Here is a 20,126-nt window from a genome sequence, read left to right as displayed (position 1 = left end):
CAGCGAGCCCGTTCACAGGATATTACGTTTCTAGTCGGCTGAATCGTCATCGAGTGTTCTCTCGGTAGTTACGTTCCAGTGGCCAAGAACTGCTCACTCTGCCACTAGCTAAACTTGATACTTATGGAGACCGGGCGTTCAGCTCTGCTGAGCCAAGGCTATAAGGAATAACTTGCTTCTCAGCATTATCTTCGTATTTTCAGGTATTCTTAAGCTCTGTAGATTTATCTCGGTATTTCTAGCTTTTAGAACTTTTACCTAACCATAATGATTGTAAAGCGCTACAGAAGCTGAATAGCGCTATATAATTTAATATCATTACTTATCGTCTGATAGTACAGTCGGTTTACTAATGTAAAAAAGATGAAAGGTTGAAGTTCCAGCTAATCTAGCCCTTCGTAAGTGCGAATCATCAGATTTTAGGGTCTCTTCTCTTCTCTTTCTCTGGCCCTGGACTCTGGGAACGATCGAGCTAACCTGTTGGCGAGAGCCCTTTTCCAAACGTAGAGACAAACACTACTTAGAGGGTCTCAATGGGGTGGTGGCATTTACGGTTATCGGCTAAAATTTTGGCTCTTTTACGGCTATCGGCTAATTTTTTTCAGTTACGGTTAACAAAAAAGTTAAAAATTAACTTCTTTTGTTTCAAAAAGTTAAATATTAATTAACCTGTATTTTTTGCAAAATAAAGGTCTTAAGATCATCTCGGGATATGAAATAAGCTATTCTTTTGATCAATTTTAACATTTGATAGATCATACTTTTTATAAAGTATTCCACTTCTAATATTGTTTTACACATAAAAATGTCAATAGTCAATTTAAAAATAATCTTTGTGAAAAAGTAAAGTACACACGCGAACGCCTAACTCAAGGACGGGGCGCGACACTCATTACAACAGAAATGGCAGTTTTCACACTAGAGACGGATTATTTGTGTGAGACGGGTTATCCGTTTGATGATTCGCGTCAGATAGGTAATGCGTCTTAATTTGAAAGTGGAATAGTTTTAATTTTGCATGAACAATCCGCCTGACTTTATCCTTCAACTTCGACGGACAGTTTGAAGAAGGGATTATCCGTTCCAGATAGCCTGTGTACAGCCGCCCCTTCCCCTACGATAAAAAATCGGAGAGGAGGTGTCTGTCGGGAAGGGGGCGACTGTACACAGGCTAGTCTCAGATGGACATTCCGTTTCTAACTCTAGTGTGAAAACGGGCAATAACAAAATTCCCGTGTCCAGTGTTTTTAATGGTAGCGAAGGACTGTACGGAACCACGGTCAGCCGTTTTGCCTTGTCCGTGGGCCTCATTATTTCGCGTGGCTAATGCGTTTCGGGTCACGTGCTCCGAGCGAGTTCGCCACCGAATGCCTTGACCGAAATTGCGTGGGAAGATGCCGTACAGGGACTAGGCATGGCAATGTCTACCGTAGCGTCAGAGAAAGACAGGGGAATGTTGTTTATCGGCAACTTGTTTTACAAACAGTGAGATCTCTTCGTGTTGTTTCACTAGTGTTTCGAGGGCACGACCTCCTGAAAATCACAGATATTAATCCCCAGCAAGAAGCCACACTTTCGCTATGGAAAAAAAAAAATTAGTTCCCCGAGAGAGCGGCGGAAATGGAAATGGCTCTTGGTCTTCACCTAAAAGGCGCTTTACCTAACGTGCGTACGGAGCCACACTAGCCGCGAAATAAAAAACGCAACGATAAGTGTGTTTAGTACCTTCCTTAAAAGTAGCAAATCTAGGGAACAATTTCTTTCACGGTTAACTCTATTTTACCCTATTTACGGCTAACGGTCAAAATTTTTCAATTTTTACGGCTATCGACTAAATTTTTGGCCGTTTTACGCCTATCGGTTAACCCCATTGAGACCCTCTACTTACAAACACTTCCCCTAATTACCAAAAATAGTAATGGTACACAGCCTTGTGAAATGAAGACGTAAAGATACTTTATTTTCTAGGCCTCGTCCATACGTATCCGGATATTTTTGAATCCACAACTTTTTTTCTCTGGATACGGCTTCCGTCCACTCGTACCCATGAATCCGGCAGCCGGACGAATCCGCAACTTTCTGAATCCGCTCTCCAAGTTGGAAATTTTTGAATACGCTATGAATCAGGAATCGTGTGGACGCTGAATCCGGATATTTTTTTATCCGGTGACTTAACAAGATCGAGCCCAGTTCTTTACCGTGAACATTGCATTCAAGATGGCAACCTTGTTCCCAGGTTCCCTCTCTTACCTGTCTTTACGACGCATGCTCTGTTGCCAATATTCCCAGAGGAGTCATGGGTACTAGAGTGAATCCGGATAAGTGTCGGATACGTGTGGACGGGCAAATTCGATTTGCATACTGATACGTGTGGACGCGGAAATTTTTGAGTCTTAAAAGAAAAAGTTGCGGATTCAAAAATATCCGGATGTGTGTGTTAGAGCGCTAACAGCTATATTAACACAAGATTGAATAGTAGGTCGGTCCCGATACTCGGAGCCAGTCCAGCTTAACGATTAGTCTACTGATCAGAAATCGTTATTAGTTCTTATAAGTTCTTATCAGGAAATTCAACAAAATTGTCCTTATACATATTTTTGTGGGACTTGATACTTTCATCATCATTTGTGAACAAACTTTACACATTTACATTGTTTTGGTACAGTCATTTTTTTTTTCGCCAGGAATCCAATAATGTCAATTAAACTTTAAATGGAGTTTTAAGTAAATGGGGAAATTAAACAGTTTTGTCTGGTGCCAAAGAAAAACTAACTTAAAGCTGGTTACATCATAATATTTTATTATATAAACACCAATGAAATTCCAAGTGGGCTTTTGCGCGACGACATGGTACCTTAACTCACATCTTCACAAGTGCAAAGATCTCCGTATGTTGTTACGGTACATAATAAATCGCGCCTTCTGCAGCAAAGAAAAAATAAAGTGAAATGGTTTGTTATTACATTGGTGTTGATTTAGTAAATAGAACATTAGATGGCCGCTTGGAGATAAAGAATTTCTCTTTTCGTGTTATAAAATATTTCAACACGAGAAGAGACATTTCGTATCTCCTCGCGGCCATATAATAACTTCGATTTAAGAAAAAATAAAGACGTCTCTGACTCGAGGCGCGAGTAATAACGAGGCAATGAATGATACCGTGATACTGGTGAAAAGCACAATAATAAACATTCTATCTAACACCATGGCAGCCTTTTGCCACTGCTGAGTGTTTGCATTCTTGGTCTTTTCAGCCTCAACAGAGAGTGCCAGATGGTCAAGAAGGCCCAAGGCACGGCCATCTGCAAAACAACGAAATTGACAAAAACAAGGGATTTTAAATGAATAAATGAAGGAACGGATAAATGGAAGACTGGACGAACGAAGAATGGATGGGGAGGGGAGGTGGGAGGAATAAACGATGGAGGAATAAACGACTTGTAGAAGGACGGCAAACTGGTGGATAGATGGCTGGATGGCTTGCTACCTGGATGAATGGATGGATGGATGGATGGATGGATGGATGGATGGATGGATGGATGGATGGATGGATGGATGGATGGATGGGTGGATGGTTGGTTGCGTGGGTGGGTGGGTTTATGGATTGATGGATGGATGGATGGATGGATGGATGGAAGGATGAATGAATAAATGAACGGACGGATGGATGGATGGATGGATGGATGGATGGATGGATGGATGGATGGGTAGACGAATAGATCCATGGATAGATTGATGCACCGATAATTGGATGGATGGATGGATGGATGGATGGGTGGGTGGACGAATAGATGGATGGATGGATGGTTGGGTGGATGAATGGATGGATGGCTAGTTGGCAAGATGGGTGGGTGGATGGATGGATGGCTAAATGTATCGATGGATGGATCGATCCATAGATAGATTGATGGGGCGATAAATGGATGGATGGAAATGAATGGATGGATAGTTGGGTGGATGGATGGATGGATGGATGGATGGATAATTGGATAGTTGGGTAAGTGGGTGGATGGGTGGATGGATGGATGGATGGATCGTTGGCTGGCTGGTTCGGTGGATGGATGGGTCGATTGATCGATGGAAGGACTCACAGACTCACAGGGTCGGAGCAAAAACATTTAATACCTGTATTTGATTCCTTTTCATTCGAGGCAACGACCAGCCCCTTGGACGGTTTTATTTCCTCAACTAAGCAACCTGAAACGTCGTTGCGCATTGTGTTAGCACTTTGTCCGAACCCAGTTTCTTGCAAGTCCTCGCAAGGCGAGTAAGAAAACCATGACGATCCGGCAGAACACACCAAGGTTTCATCCGTCTGGTCCTGCGCATGCTCTGTGTTGCTGCATTTTCTAGAATTCAATCGTCGCTTTAAATTTATCTTTCCCTCTTTCTGAGTAGTAAAAGCCACTTTTCTGGGTTCTTCGTCTCCATTCACATTAGCGTTATTTTCATGCTCATCCGGGAGAGAAAAATAGACAGTGGTCAAAATGTTATTGTCCTCGTCATTCATGTCAATGCTGGATATGCTACTGCCATATTCTAGAACCGACCTCTTTTCAGCCAATGTGAGTTTCCCTTCCAGGTCTTTAGCGCTTGCTCCAGATGTCTGAGGGAGGATATTACTCGAGGAATTACTGGTTATAGTCACAGCTGGATCTCTACCTGAAGTGGCATCTCGTTTGTCTTCTTCTTGTTTCGTTTCGGTTATTTTTTCTTGTTCCTGATCTTCAATTTCATTTAGATGGAAGCCTTTGAGAAAGAGCACATAATGGACCCTTAAATTATAATTTCGTAAGCTTTACCTGACCAGGAAGAGACCGCACTGGTCTGTTCCCATCCCGTAACCATTCCCATAACTATCTTAATAGCAGGATTACCTTTTGGACCGGGAGCAACTCGTATTCCTATGACAGGCTTATGATACTTTTATACGAGCGTTCCAGACCAACACACTGCACTTGACACACAGATCGGCAGAAGTCCTGATTCGCCTTCCCCGCGAACGCCGTGGGAGAACTGTCGTGCGGTTCCCAGATCACAGCTTCCACATGTGTTGTTTGGCTGGCGCTTAAATTAGTGCTTTGTACGAGCCTGATCAGCAGCCAACTACCTCTGAATACGAAATGCTGATGAGCCCTAATCTATGGCTGCTTTCCAAAGGTCAGAAATAGCCTATGACCGGACCAGTCATTTTAACCATGCAATTAGCTTTTACTAAGAGTTTTTGCTGAAAAACCATGTCCTTCATGCATACTATTTAGGATTTGACTAAACTGGCTGGATAGTTTTGATTAAAAGTGAAATTCTCATTACAACGGGAATGATCTGGCCGGTCAGTTCTGACAAATGAAAAGCGCCCTAAGATACCACGTCCTTGTGCCTTGGACGCTGTCTCTCCCACAGAGGCCATTTTATGCCACATGGGACTGGACAGAGAAAAGAAAGAAAGCGCCCACGACTGGGGCTAGAAAAATGCTTTACACGGCTGCGATTCTGTTTTGCCTGGTTCTCTCATGTTGGTGGCATACAAAACCAACTTCCCTGCGTAGTAGTCATTTTATCAGATTCAAAGTCTTCCACACAGTCTAACAGACTTAATAATTAGAAATTGCAAATCATGACTGTGCAAGTGACGCATGCAAGCCACGTATCTCATGTTACTTTTCAAATTTCAATTTTTGTCCTTCGGGAAAATAAAAGCTTCCTTGGGAAGCTACCCTTAATAGCCAGGGTCATTAATGAATAGACCGAAATTAAAGGAGATTAGAATGTATTCCTACAAAGCAACATTGGCTGCTGCTGAAAGTAGACTAGTTATTTATGATTCACTAATGATAGTATGCACCTGTTTCTGTGGGATTAACTTTTGATGGAGTTTTTCGTAGATTCAGGCTTGACCGTCTACAAGGAGTACAACAGAGCAGTGGCTTTAACCAGCGAAGAATAAAATTCTGCAAATACAAAATCAAAAGATATTTTAAGTAGTTGATCTTTGCTACTTTAAGGAAACTTGCTCACTTTAATTCACGTGTATTTTCCGCTATGAGAGTTGATGAAGGTAACCTCTGATCCTTACGGATGATGATCTGTTTACCAGGGTGGACGTATATCCTGCCCAGCGGTACTGTAAACAGCTGTTTATAAGCCCTGGGGTTTTAAGACGTCTTATGAACGTAGGAAGCTACATCCGAGGAGGCTTATAGATGGAATAGAAAATGCGCTTCGAAACAAGCTGAGGCAGCGCTGAACAAAATACGTTATGCATTTTGTGTTTGATTAAGCTTGGAAACGTCATAATAAGTCGAATTCAAGAAAGAAAAAGAAAGAAGGGAGCTAAAATCCGGGAGGCTTATCATCGCCTATATTTTTTGTTTATGGGCCTATAACTGTGAGGGCTTAGAGGAACCTATGAGCAACATTTTACGAAATTCCCATACAATCTCTCTAAATTTAAACATACGAACGGCTACACACCTTTGTGTGGTCTCCCTGTGCTTACCTTAAGCCTTATTGCTATGGCCGCGTCATGTATTTCCAGTCCTGATGAGTTCATAAAGTACAGTGCGTACACCAGACAAGTGCAGCACATGGCCAGTACAAGAATGATTATCGCGCAGGCGTAGAACTTTGTCAAAAGGGGAAACGCTGTTGAGGTGCTTGGCATTTTAGAATTCACGAGCAGCAAATAAACAGAAAGGCAGAGAAGTAAGTTAATGCCAGCCTCTGGGGAAAAAAACCAAAACGAAAAGTAAACACCACAGCGTATTAGCACCTTTTGCTAGTAAGAGGGATTGCGTCTTTCGGCCAAATAAACTCATTCTCCCACCACAGTGTACTAAAAGTAAGTTCATAATATTTCTTAATTACGAAGTTCAAATATATGAAATTTATATTTTCATCATTTCATCGTCATCTTTCGCGGGCATATTACCAACTAATTGAATGACCAGGTCCCAGCTGGCTTCCTAGCTCAATTTGTTAGAGTGCTGCACCGGTATCGCAGATATTATCAGGGTTCGAATCCAGGCAAGCCTGAGGGCCCGTTCACATGGAGTTGGGGGACCCCAGGTAAGTTCACCCACCTATCATGTAAACATTATCAAATTAAAATGAGAGATTATATGGACAAGTGGGTTAAGCCACCTAAGCGGGTTACCTCACCTACCTGGGGTCCCCCACCTCCATGTAAACAGGCCTTGAATCTTTTCAGGCTCTCTTTCCGCAACTGCATAAGGTGCGTCTTTAACTGTGATGATCTTCTCTGCATTTTAATAGATATTTCTTTTCTCCACAACATGCTGGGATAAGGCTCAACTTCCCCAAGGAAACTCTATAAATCGTTGAGACGCTGCGCATTTTATACTAGATGCCTAGATGGCTAAGTGCTTACAAAGTGAGTTTGGGATGCCTGTGATTCGACCGTATGATATCTGATAATTTTCCGTGATTGCATGCTTATGTAATCAAACTTGCTACTAGTCGAACCCTTGTAAGTTTTTAAACGCGAGCGAAGCGAGCGACGAAGTCGCGCGGACGACTTGTTTCGCCTAAATGGATTTGAATCATAGCGTAACTTCAAGCGGGGGAAAAATGTTTGACATATGCCGAAATATCACTTACTCTCCCATAAAGCGTATTCACATGACGTCACGGCGGCCATATTAGTGTGCCAAAACAATGAAACGGCGGCCATGTTTGTGTTCCAAACAAATCCTGTGCGAGTTGGACTCTTTTCTTATGTAAAAAAATTCTTTTGTTCCCATATATTTGCAAAGATGCTGGCCACGTGAGTGAGGGCCTGTTTACATAGAGTGGGGGACCCCGGTCTGGTGGGGTTGGTTTCTTTTGTTTTCACGCTCTGGGGGAAACAAAACAAAAGAAACCTACCCCACTAGACCGGGGTCCCCCACTCCATGTAAACAGGGTCTGAATCGCTCTATTGGTTACTTGTTATGATTCCACCAGTGGAATTTTCGACTTGTGAATTTCGCGCCAAACAGATATAAAAAGTCCTTAAAAATGGCATAACTATGCAGGAAAAAAATAAAGGACTTTTATAAAATCTACCCACCATACTACAATAACAGGTACTTGACGGCCAAGATTAGGGAGCTCAAGCAACGACGACGGCGACGGCAACAAGGCCGGGGAAAAAGCAATAGGTTTAGATTGGCAAAACAACTTTGCGCGTGAATCATCCTTTTTTTTTGTAAATTTCTTTGCCGTCGCTGCACGACTACAACTTTAAAGTGCCTAATTTCACGTTTTGTCGAGGATGTGAACACAAGAGAAGAACTTTCTTTTTCTTTTCTTGCGCTTTGATACAGTCTTTGAGAATTCAACCACAAAAAAATTTGCCAACATTTGATGAATTAAACAAGATGGAATAAGCGCGATAAGATTTGAGACGACGCGAAGTCACTAAATACGTGACGTTTTCGTAGCCTGTCGCCGTCATTGTTGCTTAAGCTCCCTACTGTAGGCCAACCTACCCATTCGCTTTCCTACTTCTGGAGGAATAAGAAAAAGAAGCAAGGACAGTAAAGTGATGGCGACCGGCGGCAAAATATAGTTCACAACATAGAACAGCGATTTCCGCCGCACTTTGATGCTGTAGACTGCAGTGGAAAAAGGATTATCTCGCCAAGAATAACTCTGATCTAAAACCTCTCCATAGATGTGAAGAACATCCCACATGTTGTTCTTGGTTAATGGTGACAAGTCGATGCCGTCGCCCTTGGTCAGATTAAGTTGCATCAAAGTATTGTCCATAGCCCACGAGCCAAAGGTTATTTTGCATTCCTGGTCATCGAAAGGAAAGTCAGCGATATTCATTGCGCATGCGCTGTCGATACGAACGGGTTGAGAGAAGAAGATACTCCCATTGTTGTTAACAACGACGCCCAACTCTAAATCATCTGGAGAAGAAACTCCAAAGTCTCTTAAGGTACCCACTCTAAGGAAAAAAAATTGTACCCTGTGTTATCAAGACGTGGTAAAAACAAAGAAGTGGCAAAAGAGCCGTTTGCGACTGCAATCTATTTGTTTTATATAATGAACATTGAGGAAAAGTGACACTAAAACTCATTGTTCAAAGGCAGTTTCAAAGTTTTTTCATTTACATCTTACTAGTTAATAGGTTCTGCTTGAACAGATGGATTGCCAAAGCCTTTTAAAGCTGTGAGTATCGTACCAATGACACAACGTATAATGCTGTATAAAATGATTTTGTACAGTGTGGGGTGGTATGATATGGTACGGTACAGTATGGTGTATTTGTCCGATATTTCGGCGGTTTGCAAGAAAACCCTTTACATTTGGAATCAGTTTGTCGTCGACTTGACTTTTATTTCAACCTAAAACTGATTCAGATTTATAAGAGATCCGCACCACCAGGAGCCCTGGCACCATTAATTAGTTTGTTGTTTCGCAGCTCGCAGCCACTCAAACATTGAAAATGGCCTGAAATGTGTTTAGGCAGGGGCGTGGCTACCTGTGCGCCAATACGTACCGGCGTACCTGGAAAATGTGAAAGACAATTAAAAACAAAAACATAATTAAAAAAAGCTAAGGATAGCTGAGAAAACGCTGGAACTGCCGAATGTACCTTCAATTTTCTTCAAACAACGGAGGGTGTTTCCACCTGTATTTACCCCTGACTGTTAAGTCTCAACTACTACCTGAAGTACATGGTCCTAAGACCAAGGGAGAAGATTTACTCACCACATTTATAAAAAATTCAACCAAGTCACCCCCTTGAGAAAGACTTGGGCGAAAGGGCAGTGTTGATCAGAAAAACTCAGTATGGGTACCTCTTGAAAACTCCTGTTCTGGTTTACGTCCCACCTCTTAATTGTTAAGAAGGTAAAACATTAGCCTCGGTTCCGGGCGTTTAGACCTCCTTGCTGTTTACGTTTTTCCTGAGTACTTCTCTTTACGTCATTCACATTATCTGAACGCCTGTACAGGCCAGTAAAACATTTGAAAGGCTACAAATTAAATGCACTTACGAGGAATAAAGTACCATATCTGGAGTCCATATATTCTTAAACTTCACCGTCAATGACGTTACGCTGTACTGGGACAAGTTCCATTGCAGTCTGTCGTCTATCCAGACCTTATTGCAAAGTAATCATGACGCTATTTAGTCTTGGACTGTGAGCAATCTCTTATTTTTCTTTCCAACGTTACAGGGGGAGCCCTGGTAGCAAAAACACACGAGCGGCGAGCGCGCGGGCCAGCTGCAAATCCGCGAGCCGCAAGAAACAGGGACGTAAGTATTTCTCCCTTTTTGATTGTTTTACGAACGTGCACGCTAGGATTACACGGTGAAAACTTGAACGATTTTAAGTGAAAAGGTGGACGGCAAGCAGTCTAAGTTAGTTTTAGTTTTAAAAGAAAGAGCAAACTATTTTCCAGTTTATTTCTTATTTTGTATTCGTTCCACTAGCGCGAAAATGCTATTTGTTCTTCTAGTTGTTGTTAATCTGTTGAACTTTCGTATTTTGCTTTTTCTGCTTGTCTGTTTGTTTGTTTGTTTGTTTTTTATTGTTTTGCCTCCTATTTATTTGCCGCCCTGTATAATCATAGTAATCTATCGCAAAAACCATCCACCTTTCCCCTCAACTGCTACCTGTACGTCTAGCAAACATATCGAGCCCACTCTCCTAAGCTCCGATTACTCCTAGTTGTAAAGTTTATTGTAATGTTATGTTAAATGATGTGTAATAAATAAATTATTTAAAAAAACTACTTTTCTTCTTTCCCCTAGAGCGAAAATGATCCGATGAGAGCAAGCCCTTAGCAGCTCTAGCCGTGGGGGAGTGAGGGATAGCTACTACACTGTACATCAACAAAAGCAATTCACATCTCCTCAGCTCTGCCTCAAGGCACACATCCTTTGATGACAATCACAGTAATGTGCGCGCACTGCCCAGCTAAGATCCTTTGAGGAGTACACACCACTGACGTTTTGACCATTTATTTGAACTTCTATGATCATTTATTAAAACTCAATACCTTACTTTACCTTACTTACCATTCGAAACCAGATGTTTAAGCCGATTTTTTCCTTCTTTGGATCCTGCATTCAAACAATACAACATTTATATTACCTCTCAGTTAGTATATATGCAAGTTGTGATTGAACAGTTCTAAAGGCCGTATTCTAAGGCCCGCTAAATTTTAAAGTTTCATATCGGGAACATCCGATTAACCTCAAAGATATCACAAATAGAGTGGTTTTCGTTTGAGTGTCGTAAAACCAAAACCAAAGTAATTACTCTGGCCAATCACATAGGACACAGACAATACACTGAACCAATCAAAACTCGAAGTAATTTCATGTGGCTGACGCAAAGCGCGGGAAAATGCATGCGAGCGCGTCACAATTGGCTTTGGTTTTACTTCTGATTGGATGAAAAGGTGGCGCGAATCTTTTAAGCCAATCGCATCGTGTAGAAAGTGCAAAACCAATTACTTTTCGACACTCAAATGAAAACCGCTCTATTACTAAGCTAGTTTTAGGTCTATGCTGTATCTTTAAGCGCCATCTAATAACCTGCGTGCAAACTCATAGCAGGGGGAGAGGGGAAGAGGTGGATGGTCGTCTCCCCAGTCCTGCTTGAAAAAAACGAGGATCGTAACTTACAGTAAGGATCTCGAATTCAGGTAGCAAGAGATATGATGCACTCATCCTCTTCTGACACACTTTCCTAAAGTCGCTGATGGTCCCTGCATTCTTTTACATTTACGCGTTTTGCCCTGATCTTTCGTGCTTCACTCCTTCACTCACCACAAGTCTTTCGAAATTCCACTTGACGGCGAGTCAACAGTGGTGTTTGTTCACTGCGGAAGTCGCACTGAGCACTGTATCATCATATTGTTTATGAAAAATAACCGCGAATTCTTTCATTGAAAAAAGGAAACAAAAATGTAGTTCATGGAAACATGAAATAAGGCGACTTAGCATGGTTTAGCATGCGGCTCGCACAAATCTTCAAAGCCCAAATTTCTTCTTTAAAAAAATATAACACAGACATTTCTCGAAGGTGTTTATTCTGAGTGAGCGGGAATGGAGTGATCAATATATTTGATTGTTGGATCTGAAGGATTATGTTGAATTGTGGATAATATTCACTCACCACACTAACAAGATTAACAAAGGCTATGTCAAGAGAAATCTTTACTGGTGTTGAAGGCCGCAGATCCTTGTTGTAGCTTGAGAAAAGCTTTTGCATCAGTTTCCATTCGTCAGATCCGTTCATTTCTAGAGAACGATAGAAAATTATCCCTTAAACCACCTGCCACTGAGCATTTTGCTTCCGTTTTGACAAAACATTTGGTCATCGAATGACCTTATAGACTATTTACTGTGCCGATTCATGCACACTTATAAACTGAACCTCTTATCACATCACGAGAAATTTCAGTGCAGCAAGCTTGATGATAATTATGCACCATAAGGTGACCCTTAGAAAATTCAAGTCACTATTGTCATTGTTCTTTTATCATCGTTCACATGACCCAAGACACCCTTGAAGGTCGTATTTTGGCCCCACCCTCCCGACCCTCGCACCTTCCCGTAATTACCTGACCGTCTTGGTTTTCCGCCCTTTCTTTTGCTGTAAGTTAGGGTCGCAGTATGATACTATTCCGTAAAATAAACCTTTCCCACTTTTTTTCCCCATCGTAGCTTATTATTCAACCATAACATAACTTCATTTGCTCATGTTATCTTTAAGTTATATACCAGCGTTACAGCTTTTAAGCTGCAAAAATTAACGTCACCTGTATCTTTACTGGGCGGTCGCACAAAACCAAGATATGTGCAAGGACACAATGTGTTCGTCTGTAACTTGAACGCTGGCATTCTTAACCAAGTATTCTAACAAACTATAGATTTTTCTTCTTCGAAGGAACGGCCTGCTAAAAAACAGGATACAACAACTCCGGCAGGTGTTTTTAGCGGGGCGAGAAAGAAAAAAAGATTCTTTTAATCTATCGTGAACGAAGGAAATACCTCTAAAAATGCACCAGAATTTAATTCCACTCATGCAGTTAGGAACTTTCTTTTTAGTCCCTAATTCTAGATTACACGACTCTAAAGTTCAGTAAGTGTGTGAGATCAGGATGAGTTTAATATTAATTCTGGTGAGAGGTTGCTCAGTGCTCAGGGCTACTGTTACTCTCATGGTGGTTTTATTTTTATTGCTCTCAGTGTACTCGATGGTTTTCATATCTGTGTAGGTGTGTGAAAACCATATAGCAATTCGAATGATCATGTTAACAATCATTGTTGAACAGCGGTTCCTGCGGTTTCATTCTGTTTCTTGTGCTAAAGACCGAATTCGGTTCTAATTTTCGAGCTCCACACGCTGTGTTTCAAAGAAACAAAGCAACTTTGAATTATCATCACTTAAGGCAATATTTCATATGGTACCGTTTGCTTCGGGTATTTTTAACAAGGAGTTCGACATTTTCACTTCCTGAAAGTATGATTGCTTTTAAACTGGTCGATTCAGGAATAATAAGATACGCGCAGGCAAAAGATGATAATAGGACATCAAGAATCATCTCTTGATGTTTGCTCGAACCTTGTTGACGCGGAAAAAGCGAGTATGAATCAGTAGCACCTGGGAAAGTTAGGTCTGTATGGGCTCCAGATATTTCATGCCTAACCCCGGCTCACCGATACTTTAAAACACTGACCTTGATCTCCAGATACTGCCAGCAATACTGCAAAAATAATACCACCGAGACAAAATAGATTTATGTGCATGTTGAATGCTTCACTCAGTGGCTAAAATGTTGTTAACCTCACGGAAGGTCCACTAAAAGCCTTTTAGTTTCTTAAAAGAACTGTTTGTATTTACTTTAATTTGTGACGTCTTAACAGGTGGTATATTGAGGCAATTTTTAGGAAAGAAAACGTTATCAATCCTAAGCAAGAGCAAAAATTAGCATCGGTTAGATATGACTATTTTCAGTCATGTCTAAATTGTTTATCTACTGCAAACCAACAAATAAACATAATAAAAATTGCAGATTTTAGATACTTAGAACAATTTCAAGAATATCAAACTTTGATCTCGAGCTAAAAGATATCATTGCAATGATGGTAAGCCGAGTCAGTCTAAAATAGCGAACCAGTAAGAGAACGCCTTATAATCCATATGTTCAAGGAACCAATCAGAACGTGGGTTATGTTTTCCCGTAGTTCAATTTGCTCTAGACAGATTCAGAATATTTAGACTAGAAAAAATGCTTGAGAATGTAGCTCTTTTTATCGTTGTTTAGAATTTCGTCTCAGGCCGTTTTAGATCCTTTTAACTTTTCCGGACAAGAACAAAACCCGAATAAATAATTTGTGAGCAATTTCTTATAAAAACATCTTGGAGGAGTCTGAATTATACAAAATTAATTATGAGATGAATAATTTATTGACGTATATAAAAAGGGACTTCCAGCTCAAGTCCCAAAGCGGAGTTATTCCCAATCGGGGTAGTTAGGAAATATCATGAGTTCCATTTCTATGACCGCTCGCTTCTTCTTTGTTTAGCCAAAGACGGTGTTGACCTCTGGCTAGCCTTGAAGCAACCAGCAGCCGCAAGAAAATTCTGGTACCCAGTGCAGATATGTAACTGTTCTTGAAACGTACTCTGCAATTTTCGTTTCAGTGTTAAAAACAAAGGTTACAGAAAAACGTACGCGCGTCGTCGGACGATGTCACTGAGTGATTTCATCAAGGCACATCCGAGAGGGCTGAGAGTTTTTTAATCCCATAATCCCTGCCCAAATTTTCGCTCAATCCCGTAATCCCGATTAGGTATACAGCATCCTGTGCATACGTTCAATCCCGGACCTCGCTTCTATGGCTTTAAAATCCCGAATCCTCGCCTTTAAATAAGGCAAATCCGGCACTTGGGCCCTATATGTTGTTCGCAGCTGTTAGTTAAATACTAGCCTTACTCTGAAGTCCGACCTCGTATAGCGAGACGCAACCTGAAATGCTGGACACCAAACAGATAGAACTTAAAACAGTTACAAAATGAAATCCATGATGTGTCAGTACAAACTCTGGCCATCATGATCATGAAACGCGGTTTCCCTGATGAAAAGAGACTATCGATCTGTAGAACTTTATATTCTTTGGTTGATGTAAAGAAACAGCTAGAGTGAACATTACATCGTACCGTTGAAAAGTACTTCTCGTTCTCATTGAACATTACAAGGCAAGCAGGAATGACCGCAAACTCAGACTTCCCAGAGTCTCCGCAGTTTTTTAACTGAGCCACTAACTTAGTGTCATATATATATAGCCAAGGGTTTCAAAACACAACGGTGAGGAAAGCGCTTTTCCTTTTTCTTTGTTTAGAAAAGTAATAAATGTTCGTCATTTGAGTTGATAGATTAAGGAAGTATTCAGTCAAACCACTGTGAGGTTAATTACCGCATCTTTATCGCCCCAAGACATCTAGCTTTTATTAAATAATAGTTTATCTATCTTTTGCCCGTCTGATGCTACTTTTGAAACTCAGTAGATTTCTCGAATAGTTGGTTAATTCGCAGCTGATCACATTAACTAAGCGAAATATGTCACCAAGAGAAAAATAAAAAGACTTATTTTCGTCAGATTTGTGTTTTACCTGGCGACAGATTTAGGACTGCGATAAAAGTCGTTCCCTTCACTGCAAGCGGATGATTGATAACCTTTTATATCAAAGTTCACTTTGGGTTTGTTGAATTGAAAACAAGTTCCCATTCAGCCTTAAAGTGAAACTTCTGGTCTTAATCTCGCGAAAATTCTTGTAAGATTTACTTTCCTTAACTTGAGAGCAATTATCTTAACTTATTTTAATGCAACTCTCTGCTAAGACATGGCATTCGATGTCTTTTTAGCAAACCCATGTTTTCAACATGCTTTGTTTTGGATGCTAATAATAATTAGAATAACAATAAATTATATAATGAAAATAATAGCAACATAAGTGTGGCAGTGCTAAAAACACACACACAGCGAAACATAACTCGTGAATATGTTTTCGGAAATACGACTTATTCATGTATATTGTCCTTTCTTTTGCTGTGTTTCTAAAAAGACGGACGAAATGAAACGCCGAACGGAAGCGAAAGCGGTTTTTATCGTTATCTATGAATCAGTAAAACAACTTGATCGTTGATATGTACTTACAACATAATAAAATTAGGCTATATTTATATTTAAAAAAAGGACTACAGGCGATGGCGTGTGACTAATTATCAATTGCCGAGGAGGAATAATCGAGAAAGCTAAGTTTAAGATGCAACTTGTGGGGAGCAGAATCTCTTTAACCCTTCCTAAAGGATGTTCTTTTCTAGGTTGCTTTCCCTGAGGAAAAGACATGCTTCAGTTGCACGGACAACGATTGAGGCCAGAGAGAAGACAAAGGCGTCTTACTGACCCTAACTGCTTGTACTACCGCTACGGAGACTATTCAAGAACTAGAACACCGTATGTTCAATCTGGTCGCAGCCGACGGCGAAGCGATCGTACAAACGGAATTACAGCAAACGTCAGCGGGAAAAAGTTCTTTTTCACCACCAGATTACTAGCCAAATATCCACAGAGTCTTCTGGGTCATAAACACAAACGGAAATATTTTTACGACTGCATACGGGACGAATACTTTTTTGACCGGAACCGAACAGCTTTCGAAAGTATTTTCAATTTTTATGTTTCTCGGGGAACCCTCGTGGTTCCGGATGAAAGCTTCCCGGAACAGCTTTTAATGGATGAGTTCTACTTTTTTGGACTATACGAATACGTAAGTGATAATGACAAAAAAAGCTTAATCACTCCGAGCGCGTTGAAAAAGAGACAAATCGCCCCCAAAAGAAGGTGTCAAAGAGAAGTTTGGAAAATCAGCGAAAATCCTGACTCGAGTGTCCTCGCCCGTCTGATAAACTTGTTTTCTTTACTTGTTATCATATTTTCAGCCATCATTCTTTTCATTGACACTCTACCAGACGCGCGAAGATCAGAATCTTCGACATTCAACTCACCGACGCCAACCAAAAATTCTAGCAATGCGAGTACCTCTGCCACAAATCCAAACTACGAACAGTTACCGCAGATCATATCAGCCATGGAGTCATTTTGCATTGCATGGTTTACTTTGGAACTTCTTACGAGATTCTTTGTATCACCAGAAAAAATGAAATTTTTTCTCCAAGCTCTAAACCTCATCGATCTGATAGCTATCGTTCCGTTTTACATCTCTTTGATTATTGACATGCGTATGTCTGCTGCCCAGCTGTACATCATGCGGATCCTACGACTTTCAAGGGTTTTTAGTGTTTTAAAAATCTCTCGGTACGTTTCAGTAATGAAAGTGCTTGGATTAACTGTCAAGGCGAGTGTTAAAGATTTATGGACAATGGGCTTTTTAATCTTAATTGGCACTGTTTTATTTGGTAGTACAACTTATTACTGCGAGCAGTGGGACGCGGACACCAGTTTTAACAGTATTCCTACAGCCTGCTGGTGGGCTTTAATCACTATAACAACCCTCGGTTACGGTGATCTAGTGCCAACAACACTCGGTAAGTAGTCAAAAACGCAACTTTCGAGCTCGTTTGTAAGTGTAACTGCCCCCTAAATTGTTCGAAGTCCGCCGCCCTTGTTAGTAATATCATTGGCCTAGCCTTATACTAGTCAGCATTTACCCGCTATGGTAATTTTCCCTCGATTTCACCTAAATCGTCCTTTGATCGTCTAGCTAGCTATTTCCTGTTTGAGAACATCCTGAGAGGGAGCTGGCCTTGGAACTATTCCAATTCCCAGGGCTGGTCTTTCTTTCCGGTCAGCCCCAACCTCTCCTTATGGAGGCTACGACGGAAAAAGCGCAAACCCATGACATTCCTTGTCCGGTTCTCAGCCCTCTCCGCTCCTCCACCCGCCACCTCTCAATCCGAATGAGGGTTTATCGCCTTCGAGCAGAAGGGTGCTTAGGGTACTTGGGCACAGCCGCATGGAAAACTATCTGATAAGTGACGATCTACTGTCAAGATCGTTCCGAAATCACCGTTCTTATCTGTGAACAAGGCATTGTGGGCTTGTCGTGTATATGGCATTCAGCCATGAAGTACTTGCCCCCTATCCGATGTGGCTTTCGCGCCGGCGCATGAGCTTCCGTTACAGTGTAGACAAAGCCTTTAGTTAGTTGTTGTTTTCTTGTTGTTGTTTTTCAGGAGGCAAGATTACAGGAGGCATGTGTTCGGTCTCAGGGGTCTTGCTAATTACACCTTTTCTGCCAATCATTTTCAACAAGTTTAATCGGTTTCAAGAACTGGAAAAGGAATGTTCCACGGCAGCAAAGAATAATAAGAGCCACCCGCCGATTACAACAGTTTATACGCAATATGAGATCAACGACAAGTATCTCAAACGAAAAATACGACGACGATATACTATGTAAAACGTAAATAAAAGTCCACAATCGTATATTGGAGAAAACTGCTCACTTACGCCTCCCTTAACCCTGTGCTTATAACACAAACTTCTCACTTGAGGCAAAATGTTGGTTTAAGGGAGGGGTAGATGGGTAGTTTCTGATCTAAACGTTCAAACGGCGCCTCAGCGAAAAAAAGATATGTTCAAGAACTGCCGGTAATACGTCCTGAAAAAAAATGACATTTTTTGGCTACGTTATTAATCATTCTGCCAAGCCTGTTAAGTCGAGATGGCTGAATGTTGGATTCCTTTTTTTGCGTTTTTATGGACCAAGACGAAGTCAAGGTCTGCAAGAACATCTGAAAACGATGTTCACCAATATTCAGCCATATCGTGACCTCACGCTTGGTCAATAACACAAACGTGTATATCAGCAAGTACTGCAAAGAAGTACAGCCAGATTCAAAAAATATATATTATATGGCCAATTTTTCAACTAACACAACTAGTCTTTCACGACAGGGGCAAAGCAGGATTGTATTGGCTTAAGCGTTAAGGATACGTGCAGGGAAAATTTGCTCATGGGGACTCTCAAACGACCATCAGTCAAATCGTCTTCCGCGTTCAACTGTAGTGCGGTAAATATCAAATAATATTTATGTACCGCCGTTAAACAATACTTACAATAATAAAAGTTGATCGTTTTTTTAAGAACTCGATCCTTGTTATGGGTGTTAGTTCGATTGACCGGACTGCGGAATGAGAAGAAATGGAATAAACTCTAGAAATCACTTGTTTGGCTTTCAGGCAGATAGAAATGTCAAGCACCTTTGTTTATATGATTGCAGAATGAGCAAGACGGTGGCAGTTCTCCGAGGAATTTCCACTTAACAACGTTGGCGCCTTCAACTTGTGTTGGGAAGGGAATTGGCGAAGAAGCTTAAATATCTCTATCATAGATAAAATTCTATGATACAGTAAAAACCCGCAACTAAGAACCTACATTTTTAGGAGTTAGCCTAAACAGGTTCTTATATAAATGGTAGTTAACAGAATTTTAGGCTATTTAGGTTCTTAAAATGGGTTCTTAATCCTGGAGAAAAAAACAATTAAAACACAGCTGCTAACAAGTTGGTCATTAGCTTATACTTTTATAATTTTTCTTCAGCCCCACCTCACCCTCCAAAAAACATATGTTGCACTCATTTTTCTTTAAAAAACATTTTTACAACAATGGCAATCTGCTTTTTTTGCTTCAAATATGATTCTTGCAATGCAGCTGTAATGTACTAGTATGATTTTAGAAAATAAGAACCTGTTTTAAATTTCTTAGGCTAAATAGGTTCTTGTTTATAGGGGGTATAAATGACTAATTTTAGGCTAACAGGTTCTTAATTTTTACGTTCTTAGTTGCGGGTTTTTACTGTACCGCGACACGAGCATCGAAAAAAAAAAGGAAAACCCTGCACTCGAATGTTATCTTAGAATTTTTTTTATTGTTTTTAAGCTTCTTTTCTCTCTTGGTATACGTATTATAACTACAAAAGCTAATACCAGCAATTTCAGCCCAAAATGTCCGCAAATTTTTCACTACACGCGATCTTCTTTGAAAAGTAAGGTCCACTTAACGCTAATTTCGTGAACAATGTTTACCACCAATCAAATCGAATCATTTCATATTATTGTTGAATGA

General features: G+C 40.7%; 2 protein-coding genes across 3 annotated transcripts; one reads left to right on the top strand and one right to left on the bottom strand.

Moving 5' to 3' along the window:
- Nucleotides 1–1,931: 1,931 nt before the first annotated feature.
- Nucleotides 1,932–12,267, bottom strand: LOC140947861 (neuronal acetylcholine receptor subunit alpha-6-like). Its single transcript, XM_073397071.1, has 8 exons — nt 12,144–12,267; nt 11,039–11,083; nt 10,011–10,117; nt 8,493–8,956; nt 6,500–6,723; nt 5,846–5,951; nt 4,126–4,749; nt 1,932–3,302 (listed from the first exon to the last, which is right to left on the bottom strand). The coding sequence occupies exons 1-8, from the start codon at nt 12,264–12,266 to the stop codon at nt 3,097–3,099; spliced, it is 1,899 nt and encodes a 632-aa protein (XP_073253172.1). The 5' UTR covers nt 12,267; the 3' UTR covers nt 1,932–3,096.
- Nucleotides 12,268–16,280: 4,013 nt separating this feature from the next.
- Nucleotides 16,281–18,462, top strand: LOC140948783 (shaker-related potassium channel tsha2-like). Of its 2 annotated transcripts, XM_073398047.1 has the most exons (3): nt 16,281–17,353; nt 17,459–17,583; nt 18,232–18,462. In XM_073398047.1, the coding sequence occupies exons 1-3, from the start codon at nt 16,383–16,385 to the stop codon at nt 18,456–18,458; spliced, it is 1,323 nt and encodes a 440-aa protein (XP_073254148.1). In that variant the 5' UTR covers nt 16,281–16,382; the 3' UTR covers nt 18,459–18,462. The 2 variants fall into 2 exon arrangements, with proteins under 2 accessions (XP_073254148.1, XP_073254147.1); XM_073398046.1 differs by having other exon boundaries at nt 16,281–17,583.
- The last annotated feature ends 1,664 nt before the right edge of the window (nt 18,463–20,126 follow it).

Source organism: Porites lutea, chromosome 9 (genome assembly GCF_958299795.1).
Source record: "Porites lutea chromosome 9, jaPorLute2.1, whole genome shotgun sequence".
In the NCBI taxonomy this organism is placed as follows: domain Eukaryota; kingdom Metazoa; phylum Cnidaria; class Anthozoa; order Scleractinia; family Poritidae; genus Porites; species Porites lutea.
Note: the sequence above shows the minus strand (reverse complement) of the source record. Positions and strands in the feature narration are given on the sequence as shown.